Source organism: Littorina saxatilis, linkage group LG4 (assembly GCF_037325665.1).
Source record: "Littorina saxatilis isolate snail1 linkage group LG4, US_GU_Lsax_2.0, whole genome shotgun sequence".
In the NCBI taxonomy this organism is placed as follows: domain Eukaryota; kingdom Metazoa; phylum Mollusca; class Gastropoda; order Littorinimorpha; family Littorinidae; genus Littorina; species Littorina saxatilis.
Window position 1 is genome coordinate 23124302 of NC_090248.1, and position 16310 is coordinate 23140611.

At 43.8% G+C, this 16310-nt stretch overlaps 1 protein-coding gene across 1 annotated transcript in view; it reads right to left on the reverse strand.

The window, feature by feature from the left end:
• The window catches only part of LOC138964250 (dynein axonemal heavy chain 3-like), a 210795-nt gene that overhangs the window by 179991 nt on the left and 14494 nt on the right, over positions 1–16310 (reverse strand). Inside the window, exon 2 of the mRNA XM_070336152.1 lies at positions 15646–15744. Coding sequence (XP_070192253.1) covers positions 15646–15744 — 99 coding nt within the window. The remainder of the gene's footprint in view (positions 1–15645; positions 15745–16310) is intronic.

Consider the following 16310-nt stretch of genomic DNA (forward strand, 5'->3'; position numbering starts at 1 on the left):
ATTTTGTTTCTTTTCTTTCTTTGATGGAGAGGGTTCCATTAAACATTACTTGGAATCCTTTTAACAAAAGCGCAGTTGCTTGTGGAATCTTTGGTTTTGTTTCTGAGATGTGTCCCTGTTTTCACCATTTATTTTTACAGTTGGCTTTGATGTATTAATAAAGCTCCACTGAAGAAAGCACTTGTAGCTTGTCACTGTTTTGATCTTATTCATTTAAACACACACACACACACACACACATGCGCACACACACACACATACACACGCCACGCACAGAGAGAGAGAGAGAGAGAGAGAGAGAGAGAGAGAGAGAGAGAGAGAGAGAGAGAGAGAGAACTCAGAACTCAGAACTCAGAACTCAGAACTTTATTACATAAGGATAAAGGTTTTAGGCTTAGCCTAATCTTCCAACCTGTCCTTGGAACATATACAGAGAATAATTGTAAACGAAAGCAAAGACTGCGCACATACACACACACATCCACACCCACGTATACACACACACATGCACACATAAACTCACACACACACACACACACACACACACATGCACACACACACATGCACACACACATGCACACACACACACACACACACACATATACACACACACATGCTCGCGCGCGCGAGCGTGCGCTCGCATATCTACACACAAGCACATGCTATCATTTCATACCTAAAATGAACAGTATCTAATCAAAGTATTAAACTAGTAAAACATCAAAATAATGGTCGAGTATAAACATAAAAAACAAAACACTTAAGAGCATTGATACATTATCCGAGTACACAATGGAAACTAGACATCAGGGGCAGTTTATAGTGTGCTCAAATATGTGAGAGAGAGAGAGAGAAACATTCCAAGTGATTTTACAACTATTTCTCGGGAAAGGTTTGGCTTATCCGAACTCGGATATGCACAAACTCGGATAAGCGAAACGATTTTTCCTTCCCCGGGCGAGTTCGGCTTCAGCGTGTTTGACTGTATATTATTATACGTAGGCCTACATTAATTAATAAGTAGATCATATAACTGTGCTTAAATGTATTGCGGTAGATTGTGAATCTAGACCGGTAGGTGATGGGGTACGTGTGTGACGGTGTCAGTGTGTGTGTGTGTGTGTGTGTTTATGTGTGTGTGTGTTTATGTGTGTTTATGTGTGTATGTGTCAGTGTCACGTGTCAGTGTGCAGTGAACTGAGTAATGATTTTAGTTGCGGTGAAGTAATCAGGCGGTCTGATGGGCTTAGCAGGCTAATCGGTGTACTTCGGCCAAGTTAGTCTTCCTGACTCAGTTATCGGTTTAATAATGCAGACAAATTAGTTCTGACTCGAAGCATCTGAAGTGCACATTAAGAATTTTGCGTAAAAGCTGATCTGTTGTTCAGTTGTTGTTGTAATTGTCACACGTTGTTGCTGTTGTTGTTGCCGTTGGTGTTGGAGTGTGTGTGTGTGTGTGTGTGTGTCTGTCTGTCTGTGTGTGTGTGTGTGTGTGTGTGTGTGTGTGTGTGTCTGTCTCTCAGTGTGTGTGTGTGTGTGTGTGCCGCTGTGTGTGTGTCAGTGTGTGTCAGTGTGTGTGTGTGTGTGTGTGTTTGTGTGTGATTGTGTGTGTGCGTGTCACAGTGTGTGCATGTGTGTGTGTGGTTGTGTGTGTGTGTGTGTGTGTGTGTGTGTGTGTGTGTGTGTGTGTGTGTGACGGTGAGTAAGACAGCCTGGCAGACAACCAAACAGACTGATAGAGATACAACGGACACACTCACGTCAGTATATATACAACTCATGTGTCGTGGCGTATCATCCAGTTATTGACGGGCACACAAGAGAGTGGCTGTGATGAGGGAAAAGGGAAAGCAAGGCAAAGAAACAAGCGGCCGGAATGACCCGATATGTTCACTGCTATCAAAAATTGTATAATGATGAAATAATGCAGAAAATGACAAATTAATGTTCCAGAGAAGTCTGCTGCCACAAACGAGCTTCACAAACACGGAGGATAACCCTTCCAAAAACAGCAGTGCGGCGGTACGCTGGCAAATCGTGTATTTTTTGTCTTTACTGACAAGAAAAATACAGATATCCCACACATTTTAGCAGTAAGTGAAGACTTGATTCCAACACGAACGTTCCTCGGAGGGACTCGAGTCAGACGTAAACAGGTTCTTGATATAATCAGTGTGTTCGCATGTTGCCCCTAAAACCGGTTTTGGATTCCAAGACAGAAAATTCATGATGTTCCCACGTATGTCCCGCCCCGCCTGCTACGGAAAGCCGGCAGGTGATTTTTTAAACAACAATAAGATATATGATCTGCATTCATTATAATGTACTTCTGACATGGTCAATAGCCGTCATTCCGATTGGCCTAACGTCGAAAAATCAGCCATTTCAAACTGAATAATTTAAAAAAAAAACCATCAGTCAGTCAATTTCAATGTATCGCTTGGTGAAAATGGGTGACCAGTTCAGAGTAATAGTGACATTTACCATACAGGCGCTAATACTGTTTTAACCTAATAGTTTACACTTGTAGCCGTCAACGGTAATTCTTGTTTCCGTAGATCAACGGTCATTCTTGTTTCCGTAAGTACCCCTGCCGGCAAACTCGCTTAGCGGATAAATGTTTCAGTAATACTAGTATAATACACCGTTTAACACTCAGGTCCGTTCAACTATATAATGAGCTAAGTGCGGCGACTGTGATTGAGTTTGAATGAGCTGTTTCGTTTACAGTGGAACCCGCCTTTGAAGACCTCAAAAAGTCTGAGAAAAACAGGACTTAAAAATGAAGGACATTTAACAACAAATGTGACCCTCCACCACGAAATGAGTCGCATGTCACCTCGAGCGGTTCTGTGCTAGGCTTAATATAAGTCCGGGGAGTGTCTGGTAACAGTGTGAGGGTCACCTTGGTCACAGGCTTATAACAGTTTTTGCTCTTTTCTAAAACGGTTTTCACCACTGGATAGAGCATAAAAAACTCTTTATGAAAATGTAAAAATATGAAAATCATACAAAGGTGACATGCGACTCATTCCGTGGTGGAGGGTCACAAATCTGAAAAGCAAGGTCTTAGAAGGGGGCAGGGGAGTCTTAAAACGAGGGGTGACCGAGAGGTGTGGGTAGCGGGAGAGTCTTCAGTCAAACGAGGGGTGACCGAGAGGTGTGGGTAGCGGGGGAGTCTTCAGTAAAACGAGGGGTGACCGAGAGGTGTGGGTAGCGGGGGAGTCTTCAGTAAAACGAGGGGTGACCGAGAGGTGTGGGTAGCGGGGGAGTCTTCAGTAAAACGAGGGGTAACCGAGAGGTGTGGGTAGCGGGGGAGTCTTCAGTAAAACGAGGGGTAACCGAGAGGTGTGGGTAGCGGGGGAGTCTTCAGTAAAACGAGGGGTGACCGAGAGGTGTGGGTAGCGGGGGAGTCTTCAGTAAAACGAGGGGTAACCGAGAGGTGTGGGTAGCGGGGGAGTCTTCAGTAAAACGAGGGGTAACCGAGAGGTGTGGGTAGCGGGGGAGTCTTCAGTAAAACGAGGGGTAACCGAGAGGTGTGGGTAGCGGGGGAGTCTTCAGTAAAACGAGGGGTGACCGAGAGGTGTGGGTAGCGGGGGAGTCTTAAAACGAGGGGTGACCGAGAGGTGTGGGTAGCGGGGGAGACTTAAAACGAGGGGTGGCCGAGAGGTGTGGGTAGCGGGGGAGTCTTAAAACGAGGGGTGGCCGAGAGGTGTGGGTAGCGGGGGAGACTTAAAACGAGGGGTGACCGAGAGGTGTGGGTAGCGGGGGAGTCTTAAAACGAGGGGTGACCGAGAGGTGTGGGTAGCGGGGGAGTCTTAAAACGAGGGGTGACCGAGAGGTGTGGGTAGCGGGGGAGACTTAAAACGAGGGGTGACCGAGAGGTGTGGGTAGCGGGGGAGTCTTAAAACGAGGGGTGACCGAGAGGTGTGGGTAGCGGGGGAGACTTAAAACGAGGGGTGACCGAGACTGAGGTGTGGGTAGCGGGGGAGTCTTAAAACGAGGGGTGACCGAGAGGTGTGGGTAGCGGGGGAGTCTTAAAACGAGGGGTGGCCGAGAGGTGTGGGTAGCGGGGGGGACTTAAAACGAGGGGTGACCGAGAGGTGTGGGTAGTGGGGGAGTCTTAAAACGAGGGGTGACCGAGAGGTGTGGGTAGCGGGGGAGTCTTAAAACGAGGGGTGACCGAGAGGTGTGGGTAGCGGGGGAGTCTTAAAACGAGGGGTGACCGAGACTGAGGTGTGGGTAGCGGGGGAGTCTTAAAACGAGGGGTGACCGAGACTGAGGTGTGGGTAGCGGGGGAGTCTTAAAACGAGGGGTGGCCGAGAGGTGTGGGTAGCGGGGGAGTCTTAAAACGAGGGGTGACCGAGAGGTGTGGGTAGCGTGGGAGTCTTCAGTAAAACGAGGGGTGTCCGAGAGGTGTGGGTAGCGGGGGAGTCTTAAAACGAGGGGTGGCCGAGAGGTGTGGGTAGCGGGAGAGTCTTCAGTAAAACGAGGGGTGACCGAGAGGTGTGGGTAGCGGGGGAGTCTTCAGTAAAACGAGGGGTGACCGAGAGGTGTGGGTAGCGGGAGAGTCTTAAAACGAGGGGTGGCCGAGAGGTGTGGGTAGCGGGGGAGTCTTAAAACGAGGGGTGGCCGAGAGGTGTGGGTAGCGGGAGAGTCTTCAGTAAAACGAGGGGTGACCGAGAGGTGTGGGTAGCGGGAGAGTCTTAAAACGAGGGGTGACCGAGAGGTGTGGGTAGCGAGGGAGTCTTAAAACGAGGGGTGGCCGAGAGGTGTGGGTAGCGGGGGAGTCTTAAAACGAGGGGTGGCCGAGAGGTGTGGGTAGCGGGAGAGTCTTCAGTAAAACGAGGGGTGGCCGAGAGGTGTGGGTAGCGGGGGAGTCTTAAAACGAGGGGTGACCGAGAGGTGTGGGTAGCGGGGGGTTATCTACTGTAATATTTAACTCTTTCGCCTCCAGTTGTTTTAGTCTTAATGGCCCTGAGAAAACGTATGTAGGCTCAGTGGTAATTACAACCACAACAAAGTTCACACCCAGGTCAAGACAGGAAAATTATAAGTCATGATCATGCCATGTTGTGGACACATGTAATGTGTGACCGTGACTGCTTAGTGTCGACGAAGTGTGTAACTAATGGGCAGTTTCGAGTCATGGCGTCCAGATTATTTGGCAGTATAACCTGAAGTTCCTGCATGCATGCATCGCTGGTAGTCTATTCTTGGTTTAAACATAAGTTTATTTTAACAAGGGTTACAATCATGACATGTATACAAAGTTCACAGAAACAGCAACAAGCTAGAAGCTTATAGTGGTGTTCCTGCATGACAGTACAACATAAGGCGGTAACGGGTGAAAAATTTGTCTCAATAAACCAAATCTATTAATAACGTAATGAACGTTGTATAATGATTATAAAGAAAGACAGTAAAGGAAGGAAGGAGGGAAAGAAGATGAATAAAAGAAGAGGGATGGGTAGGAGATGTGCAGAAGTTAAAGTTGTTGTCCGGCTTGTAGAGCATTTATTCTGACTTACCCAAAGCGGCCTGAACGTTCAATGAACGAGTGTACGGTGGAAAAAATTTTCCTGTTCAAATCTAAAGAATACTGTCTGTCTCCGTTTAAAAGGTGGGGGAGGTGAATTGTGTGATTAGGGAGGGTATGTATAGTTTCTTGACGTGCTTCGCGATAATTGTAGTCTATTCTTCACAAAGAGTCAAGATATCGACATTTGGTTTAAATGTATTCAACTATTCAGCAAAATAAAATGCCACATTTATACATGTAAGCTAACTGTAGTAATGGAACAAGAGCAAAAAAAGCTTATGGGCATGTGACAAATTAATATTTGGCGGACAACTAGTTTATGTACACAGCTTGAGAACAGTTATAATATACCAACATTTTGCTCATCCGTGCCAATTACCAGGGCCAGACACACACGTACACAAGAAATCATCCCGATTGGTCCTTTGTGGCATTAATCAGTTACGACCACAATAAGAAATAAATTGTAAGAATTTTAAACAGCACTTTTATACAGGTCCTCAACTAAATCCGTTTTACGACTGTTGATTCTACCCTAGTTTCCATGGTGCTTTCTGAAGGTGATGGGGGGGGGGGGGGGGGGGGCGGGGGAGGGGGGCATCAGAAAGGAAAAACAAATTAAACTAGATGCCTTCGTGCTTTCTGTATATTTTTGTAACAACTAACCTTGAAAAGAGACGTGTCTGTCTGGTAGCTTAAGATGTTAAAAAACATTTAACATAATAAAAAAAAAATCAACATTTAGTCAACAATAACCGTGTATGCGATATAACACTTTAAATTAAAAAATGCTAAATGCATAACGCATTGTCTGTTTGCGTGGTGCTTAGCAACGTCATACAAAGTCTATGCAACTAATCTATAACACTTAACATTTAGCTTAAATATCTATTTCTTCACCCTCGAACTGCACGCCACCTGTGGACGTGCTAATCAACCCACGTCGACAATTACTCTTCCTAGCTCGCGCGGGCATTTACGTCATTGTATGTTTGTTTTTAATGCTCGTCTGAGTACGTTTGTTTAATACTCGAACGCCTACTCCCAGCCTTAGCTTGCATTTAAAGTACACAGTATGTCTCTCTCAGCTCCTTAGAAGTGGTCGAAATGCCAATATTGCAATAAACGCAAGGAAGGCTGTCCTCAGGTACATGACTATTGATAAGAAAATGCTCGAGTGCGCGCGCAATACGTCTCACTCAGAACCAAAACAGAAATCAAAATGCCAATATGAATAAGCACGCGGCTGCAAGCCCGATAATATCAGGAGCAAGGGCAAATGAATGAGGTGGGGAAGGAAAACATCGCCTTTAATGATGCCCCCCCCCCCTCCCCCCCACTTTTTTTTGCCAATATAAAAAAAAGTACGCCCCAAACCCGATGTTAGAAGCTAAGGAGGTAAAAGTTTTGGCTTGAAATATACAACCCATCCCGGCCCCCACCCCATCTCCTTCCCGGCAACCACCCCTCCCCTGTAATATCCCGTCTCGCTCAGCACCAAAAAGAAATATAAATACCAATATCGAAAAGCACGCAGTCATCAAGCCCGATGATATCTTTCAAAGGCCAGGGACCAAGGTGGGTAAGTACAGGTTCAGCTCTTATGAAATCAACACCTCCCCCTCCCTTCCTAGTGCAGTGAAATCAGTCCAATACCAAGATTTAAAGATTTATGAGAACCACGTATTGCATTTACCCCCGCGTCAAAGGGATGAAAAAGGACTCCACATTCAGAAGGTAAAGAGGCCCCGAAAGCGAGTCAAAGAAGCGCTATCGCAACAATTAAAGGCCGATCTCTCGAGTCGAGCAATGTCATTCGGTCATGATCGCAAGTGAAAGGAGCCTTTCTCGGGCCTTGACATGAAAGGGTCACACGGGGACAGAAAGACTACGTGTCCTATCTCAATATCTCAATACAGCATTGACAACCGATAGAGTTTCTAATGATTTCCTTTGTGCCCGTGCACCGATTCTTTGATCTGATTCCTTGCGCCCTCGTTTTCACTGTTCAAATGAGTCCGGGTACAGTGGAACCCCCCCTTTAAAGACCTCCAAAAATCTGGCAAATTCAGGTCTTAAAATAGATGGAATCTTAAAATGGGGGTAAATTTACAAGGGAGTCTTAACATGGGGGTATATTTACGGAGGTTATGAATAGAAAGTGTAAGAAAACAGGGTCTTAAAAGGGAGGAAGTCTTAAATTGGGGGGTCTTAAAAGGGGGGTTCCACTGTATACGTTTGCAAAAAGGGGGACCGCCGTTACTGTGAGCGGTATTTTCCTGGATCAAAGGAGTCAAAGCGTGTCGTATGGCCGGTTTTACCTCATGTCGGTTAGGCTATGCTATGATCGAATACTGCTAAACTTCATGCACTTGAATTGTGGAGGAACCAGGGGACAGAGGAAGGGTTTTGTGGTGAAGGGGATATGGAAGTGGCGTATGTAAATACATTTTGGAACTTTAAAGGATGCGAAAAAGAGAAGTGTTTTTGTATTCAATTATCGTATAACATTTTGGAGATGTTACTTGATGATATATTTGTTTGTTTTGTTTGAGAATTATAGCTCAAGAATAAAAACACATGAAACCTTTATGGCTCAGGGATTTAAAAACAACAACAAGAACAACAAGAACAAGAACAACAACAACAACAACAACACACCAAGTCTCCATACTTCAAGAGTAAAAACACAAGAAATGGGTTTTTTATTCAGAAATAACAACACTTGAAGACTCTCATGCATCAGAAATGTAGATACGCAAAGCTTGTAATGATTCATGAATAAAGACACACAAAACCTGTTTGATTAAAACATTAAGACACACACAACTTTTAAGATTCAAGACGAAGACACAAGAAACCTTTAATGACTCGGAAAAAAAATACACGGAGCCTTTGATTAAGATTCAGGAATTAAGACGCACAGAATCTTGATGATTAACGAATAAGACACACAAAAACTCATGATTCACGAATAAAGATACACAAAACGTTTCATGATCCACGAACAAAGACAGACAAAACCTTTTATGGTTCACGAATAAAGATACACGAAACCTTTTATGATCCACGAACAAAGACACACACAACCTTTAATGATTCACGAATGAAGAGACGCAAAATCTTTCTGATTCAGAAATAAAGACACACCAAATCTGACAGTTTCAAAAGTAAAGACACAAGGGACATTTTACGAACAACGAATAAAGACACGCCAAATCTTTTGTTTCAGGAATAAAGATAAAAGAAACTTTTTATGATTCATAAAAAAGACACGCGGAGGCTTTAATATTTCATGAATAAGTACACGCTCAAACCTTTTCATTTATAGACAAGACAAAACCCCACAAGTTGTTCTTATTCAAGAATATAGACTAACAATGTTTAAGAGATATAGACACACGAAACCTGTTAATATACGCGAATAAAGAAAAGCACATCTTTTATGATTCAGAATGAAGACACGCGAAACATACGTGTGCAAACGGTTTCGGTCGATACAATACCCTTAAATTGCTCATTTCTTTGCATTATTCATCAACTAATGGTGTGTTCTTCACTTCGGCGTAAAATGTGTATATAACGGCTCCTTAAAGGTGGTCGTCTACATTTTTGCTTTTTTTCAATAATCTTATGGTTAGATTTCGCTAAAAAGTTATGTCAGATGATGAATGAACCATGGGGAAAAAAGTTATTGAAAAAAAAATATATGTAAACAAATATTGTATTTTTGGGTTGCGTGACTCACGCTTCCAATATTTTTGTTTTCTGTTTGCTGAGAACATGTGCTTTGCCTAAAAATACTGACCAATCAAATTCATGTCACTATGCTAAAAGCCACGCCCAAACAAGTGCAGCAACAGTTTAACACTGGAGCGCTGTCCACGCTTTTTTTTTAAACGCACGAAATGCACGGGAGTTTTGCGCTTGGTATTTTCCAAATAAGGATATCCTACTTTGAGTACTACGCTGGAATACTACAATGAATTTTCAAACGGCTACACTGGCTTCGTTTTTCCTGATCGAAAAGGGGTGTATTGTTGATATTTGTAGATAATAGTCTCTACATTTTAATGGTCAAATGGCGATTTCGGTATAAAAATGTAGACAAGGACCTTTAAAGCATCGAACTGACACGCAGCGCTTCTTTATGTGCCATTCGACGACCCTGATCAAGGGTGTTGTGTGGTGACATTTTGTCAACGGTTACATTGTGGTTTGCTTATTGAGAGTCATTCTTGTTCTTGTCTTCAATTCCTCATCCACTTTGTCTTCTTTTGAAAGATTATTGAAAATAGAAATAAAGATTTGTTTGTTTGTCGCCCAGCCGACCACGAAGGGCCATATCAGGGCGGTGCTGCTTTGACATATAACGTGCGCCACACACAAGACAGAAGTCGCAGCACAGGCTTCATGTCTCACCCAGTCACATTATTCTGACACCGGACCAACCAGTCCTAGCCTTAACCCCATAATGCCAGACGCCAGGCGGAGCAGCCACTTGATTGCCAATTTTAAAGTCTTAGGTATGACCCGGCCGGGGTTCGAACCCATGCGTTGCTCAGAATCACAATAGCCCGCTCAGAGAAAAGTCGCTCTGGATTGGTCTATGCAACGGGCTCACAACGAGGCAAATCGCTTCACGATGGCGACGAAGAAAGCACGATTGCTGCGAGATATGAAAAAAGTTTTACTTCTTAACTAGTAGACGATTCGGTCAGTACCCCCCGCGGGTTAGGGGGAAGAATTTACCCGATGCTCCCCAGCATGTCGTAAGAGGCAACTAACGGATTCTGTTTCTCCTTTTACCCTTGTTAAGTGTTTCTTGTATAAAATATAGTCAATTTTTGTAAAGATTTTAGTCAAGCAGTATGTAAGAAATGTTAAGTCCTTTGCACTGGAAACTTGCATTCTCCCAGTAAGGTAATATATTGTACTACGTTGCAAGCCCCTGGAGCAAATTTTTGATTAGTGCTTTTGTGAACAAGAAACAATTGGCAAGTGGCTCTATCCCATCTCCCCCCTTTCCCCGTCGCGATATAACCTTCGTGGTTGAAAACGACGTAAAACACCAAATAAATAAAGAAAGAAAGATTCGGTCAGTGAAATCGTCAGAGAGAATGTAGTTATGATGGGAAATTTAGCTGGGGTAGTCCCTGAACCTTGAAAAGCGGTGGATCGGCTTTTTGTCATTCGCACTGCGAGCGACCCGTGGCGAACCGCTCTGGGCAACTCGTTGCCTGCTTGTGTCTGCTTTTGGTGCGCGCGCGTGTGTGTGTGTGTGCGCGTGCGTGCGAGCGCGCGCGCGTGTGTGTGTTTGTGTATGTGTGTGTGTGTGTGTGTGTGTGTGTGTGTGTGTGTATGTGTGTGTGTATCAGTGTGTGTGTATGTGTGGAGAAAAGCGACTACAGAAATATTTTGTCTTTTCTCCATATGCAATTTTCTTATTAAAGTATATAGAGTGAAGAAGAAGAGAAGGCGTAGAGACCAGAATATATTATCTAAGTTAGTATTGAAACGGTGTGGAATTAAGATTCACACTCTAAAATCATATTTGTTCTTTCCCTTAGTAAATGGTTTGGAAATAGGTATGATCCAGTCCTTTCTCATTGTTCTCTTGCGGTAGAATTTAATTGGCTCTGACACGATTTTAACCCCTAGGTCACTTCTCCTGTCACTCACCCCCTACGCCTTTGTTTGTGCGCGAGGGCAGTCAGCGAAAGCATTGTTTTGCTACATCCACCTCTCACCTCTCTCCTCCCCAACCCCCTTTTCCTGTTTGACCTGATTCTTTACTTCTATGTTGCTGTGCTTTTGTTAATAATACTTGTTACACACAGACGAACACACATACATAGACACACACACACACACACACACACACACACACACACACACACACACACACACACACACACACACACACACACACACTCTCTCTCTCTCTCTCTCTCTCTCTCTTTTCTTTTCTGTAGCTTTTATATCATTCTTTCTTTTACCCATGTATTCGATATACATATGTATTCTGTATTCATTTGTTTAGTAGAATGTAGATTTTATGTTTATCATCTACATATGAGAAGCCTGTTGAATATACACTGTGTTTGATTGTGGTTAACTTGTAACTGCATATGTTTTTTGGTGTGACATGACTATTTTGCGAGGTAATAGTCAGAGGTTTTGCACTTTGTTCACAGTGTTGATAACCAATGGTATCAAATGATGCGTCGAAGAATTTCCATTTTATTGATGTATTTCTTTATAGCGTTTTTGATGTAGTTTTCTTAGTACAGGAGCTGTTTTTGTGTAGTTTTGAGGGATTTTAACTGTAGCTTCTATGGAGGCTGACAGTAGCCTCGAAACTCTCCCCCTCCCTCCCCATTTTGTTCTGTGGTCCCAGAGCGACGTTTTCATTGGTTCTTTAGCGGTGACGTCAGGGACAGTCACGAAAGTATATATATACGCTGTTAGTTTTTGAGGTTCGGCGGGGGGAGTCTTGGCAACCAACCTGTGTCTAAATGGTATACCGGACTTCCCACTTAGAGTTACAGCATTGCTTCTTTGGGAATGGTTGTGGGAGGATCCCAACCTGAGTACTGAGAAGTATTTGTTGTCATCTCTAAATTGTCCTCCGGGGTCTGAGCAACCAACCTGGCTTAAGTGTCTAAATGGTATACCGGACTCCGCCCTGTGGACTGAACTAACAGGGTTAAAAACAAACGTTCCGCAGTCCCAGGTTACCACACGGCGAGTAAAGTGGCGTCGCTTTACTCTTTTACTTTATTTTTACTCAGGCCCCGAACCCCTGCCCAAATTTTCAGCCATTTTAGGACATAGGATATTTTTTTCAGTAGCGTATTTTGCTAAGGGTACCTACGGGTCATGCCCAAATTTTCAGCCATTTTAGGACTTAGAATAATTTTTAAGTAGTAGGAAAATTACAGGAATAGAGTGAACCAATGTACAGATATACTTTCTGAAAAGAACCTACGCCTTGTATTGAGTTGTTTTCATGATTTGTTTTGATTCAATACAATTTTGAACTTCACCTGCCTCTTCTTGAGTTTATATTCTGTGTGTCTGTTTGTCCTGTCGTGTGATTGCCATCCTGACAAATGACCTTCAAACACGTATAACATCTAAGACACAGACACAGACAGTTAGAGTTAATGTGAAGCTAAGACCGCTCGGCTTTACATATGTGTGTGTGTGTGTGTGTGTGTGTGTGTGTGTGTGTGTGTGTTTATGTGTGTATGAGGGTGTGTGTGTGGGCAAGCGTGCGTTGCGCGCTTGGGTTTATGTTGGCCAATCCCCATCGAAAAAACTAAGGGCATTTATTTACAAAAGCGGTGATTGACCCAACTGGAACTCAAGTGGACTTAAGCAATGATTCTATTTATAAACGTTCACGGTTCACCTGAGACGTATCGAAACAATCAGTGATTAGACACATGTATACATGTCACAGGTTGTCATGATCTTGTAAAACAGTAATTATGTTTCTGTCCGCCACACTAATTGTTTGCAGACTGGGTGGCCGAGTGGTAACGCACTTGCGCTCGGAAGCGAGAGGTTGCGAGTTCGACCCTGGGTCAGGGCGTTAGCAATTTTCTCCCCCCTTTCCTAACCTAGGTGGTGGGTTCAAGTGCTAGTCTTTCGGATGAGACGAAAAACCGAGGTCCCTTCGTGTACACTTACATTGGGGTGTGCACGTTAAAGATCCCACGATTGACAAAAGGGTCTTTCCTGGCAAAATTGTATAGGCATAGATAAAAATGTCCACCAAAATACCCGTGTGACTTGGAATAATAGGCCGTGAAAAGTAGGATATGCGCCGAAATGGCTGCGATCTGCTGGCCGATGTCAATGCGTGATATATTGTGTAAAAAAATTTCCATCTCACACGGCATAAATAAATCCCTGCGCCTTGAATATGTGCGCGATATAAATTGCATACAATAAAATAAAAAATAAAAAATAAATCCCTGCGCTTAGAATTGTACCCACGGAATACGCGCGATATAAGCCTCATATTGATTGATTGATTGAAACCCGGGTCCATACTCGCGACTGGACGCATGAAGACCCGTATTTTGTGTCACGTGTTTGTAACGACCACGAAAAGTGTTGCAAATTAGTGAAAGAAACTTATCCTACCAGCCAGCGGTTTCAGGTTAAAGGTAGATCTTTAAATGAAATATTGTCAAGATTTCTTAGGTCCCAAAAAGAGATAGCAGTCTGTAAAAGCAGTTTTACTGCCGGTCTTCGATTGCAGTTTAAAGCCGGAACAATGCAGTACGATATTTATTTCATAACGGCTGCTCCCAAACTCTCTCACACGAGGTAGTATTATTGCCACACTTGAGTGAAATCAGCCAGACAGACTGAGAGCATCGTGTCTGTAACCAAGACATTCCTTGTCAGAAATATATATATAAATATATACTCTCTTCATAGGGGGTACGTACATTTCAACCAGTATTATATACACACTCCTCCGAGTACTATATGTGCCGGGTATGTGTGAGGTCTCAGATAAGGTTGGCCAACACACGTCACAAAACCGACCCGGGGTATCACTCTTCGCTCTTCAAATCACAGGCTTCGAATGGCTCCAAGTGCGATGTCTCCACCGAGTCCATTGCTTACTGAAAATCGTACAGGCCTATTAAGAGTTGCTGGGAGCGAGAATTCCTCTCACTTGATTTATCGGGGGTGATCGGGTTTCGTGCTGAGCTTAGGACTTCTTTGAAGACGTCATCTGTTGTCGGAGTGTGTGACCCCATGCTGTCTTTTTATAGGCCTGGATACACGTATCTTTGTTGAAGATTAATCACATTACTTCAGGCCCCCACCCACACCCCCACTCTTACAGATCCGTCCATGAGTTCACGTACTGCGTTTTGAATTTGAAGACGTTTATGAGTCTGTTTATCATTCAACAGGTTATATTAACGATATACGATACCGACACATGCACAGCCTGGCGGTGAACTTATGAGTATTATTATTATTATTATCATATTATGTGTACTGCTGATGTCACGAAGTCACCGAGACAAACTGGGTTCTCGACATTCTTTGTCAGTTCAACGAAAGACATGCAGAAGAAGTAACAGATTTTCGACGTGACGTCATTATATATTTGCACTACAGATTCTTGCACATTGATTCGCTTGGCGTCAGAGATTTCATTTTGGTTGGGAAGGTCAAGAAGGATCAAGGTTTCTTTAGTCGGTGACATTTTACATTAATACCGTGCATCGTCATTGTCATCATCAGCGACGTCCCAAGTCTCATCACCACCACAAACATCACGCAACCTGAACAGTATAGCCATACATTAAAGGCACAATTCTTAGCGTGAAACGATTTCGACTTAGTATCTCAAATCTGCACATGCATGCAGGCTTTTACATGCAACATGGGACAAGACCTTCCCTCCAATAGGACACGTATCAAAAATCAACATTCTGAGTTCTCCCTGTTTAAAATGGGAATTTTTAGATGAATTTATATTGCAGATTAACACTATAATTATATTGTCAATAGAGAAATGTATACAACAAATTCCACTCTGCACATAAAGCCCCCAGCTAGGCTGTTGATTTTTGCCACGTGTCGTAGTGAAGAAATTGTATGGGTTGTATCCCACGTACAAGTTTGGACAGGTGTTGTTTGTTTGTTTGTTTGCTTAACGCCCAGCCGACCACGAAGGGCCATAGTCAGGGCGGTGCTGCTTTGACATATAACGTGCGCCACACACAAGACAGAAGTCGCAGCACAGGCTTCATGTCTCACCCAGTCACATTATTCTGACACCGGACCAACCAGTCCTAGCACTAACCCCATAATGCCAGACGCCAGGCGGAGCAGCCACTAGATTGCCAATTTTAAAGTCTTAGGTATGACCCGGCCGGGGTTTGAACCCACGATCTCCCGATCACGGGGCGGACGCCTTATCACAAGGCCAACCGTGCCGGTGTCTGGACAGGTCTCGCATGGTGAACCGAATCGCTTACTCGGGTAAGATTGTGCCTTTGAACACTTTGACACCACAACCATCATTGTGCATGTGAAGAACAAAGGTTAGATATACTTACGACTTTGGCACTGAGCGGAGGCAGGTGGGACATAAAGCTTGGCCGGTTTTTGGACTCGAACTCATTGGGCTGGGCCACCTGGGTCCCCCGCTCCGGACCCTGAAAATCAAAGGCATGTTTATTGTAACATCGTTGTACATAATCAATTAAAACATAAATTTAGTTTCACCTCTGTCTGTCTAAATGTCTGTCTACCTGCCTGCCTGCCTGCCTGCCGAAGTGCCTGTCTGTCTGTCTGTCTGTCTCTCCCTCCCTAATTAATTAATTTTGCTTCGACATTGTGGGATGGCAGCAGCGCTGCAGTGATGTTCACTTATTGAAACTCAATTCTTTGTACCGTCGTGCTGCAAAACTTATCCTGTATGAATCGCACATGTCTACAGAAATGAAGTCAAACAGCCTTAATTTCCTTCCCCTAAAAACCCACCTTGCATACAATAAGGCTGTCTTTATGTATAAATTAGTTCATGGTGATGTGCCCAGTTATGTGCAATCCTATTTTACACATGTTACGAAGAGGTATGGGTCTCAAAATTTACTTCCTCCAATTCCTCGTATAGATCTTTATAAATCCAGCTTAGCTTTTTCAGGATCATCTCTGTGGAATTCTTTGCCAATAGAAATCAAACGATCCGCATCCTTAAAGGCCTTTAAAAGGCAGTTGC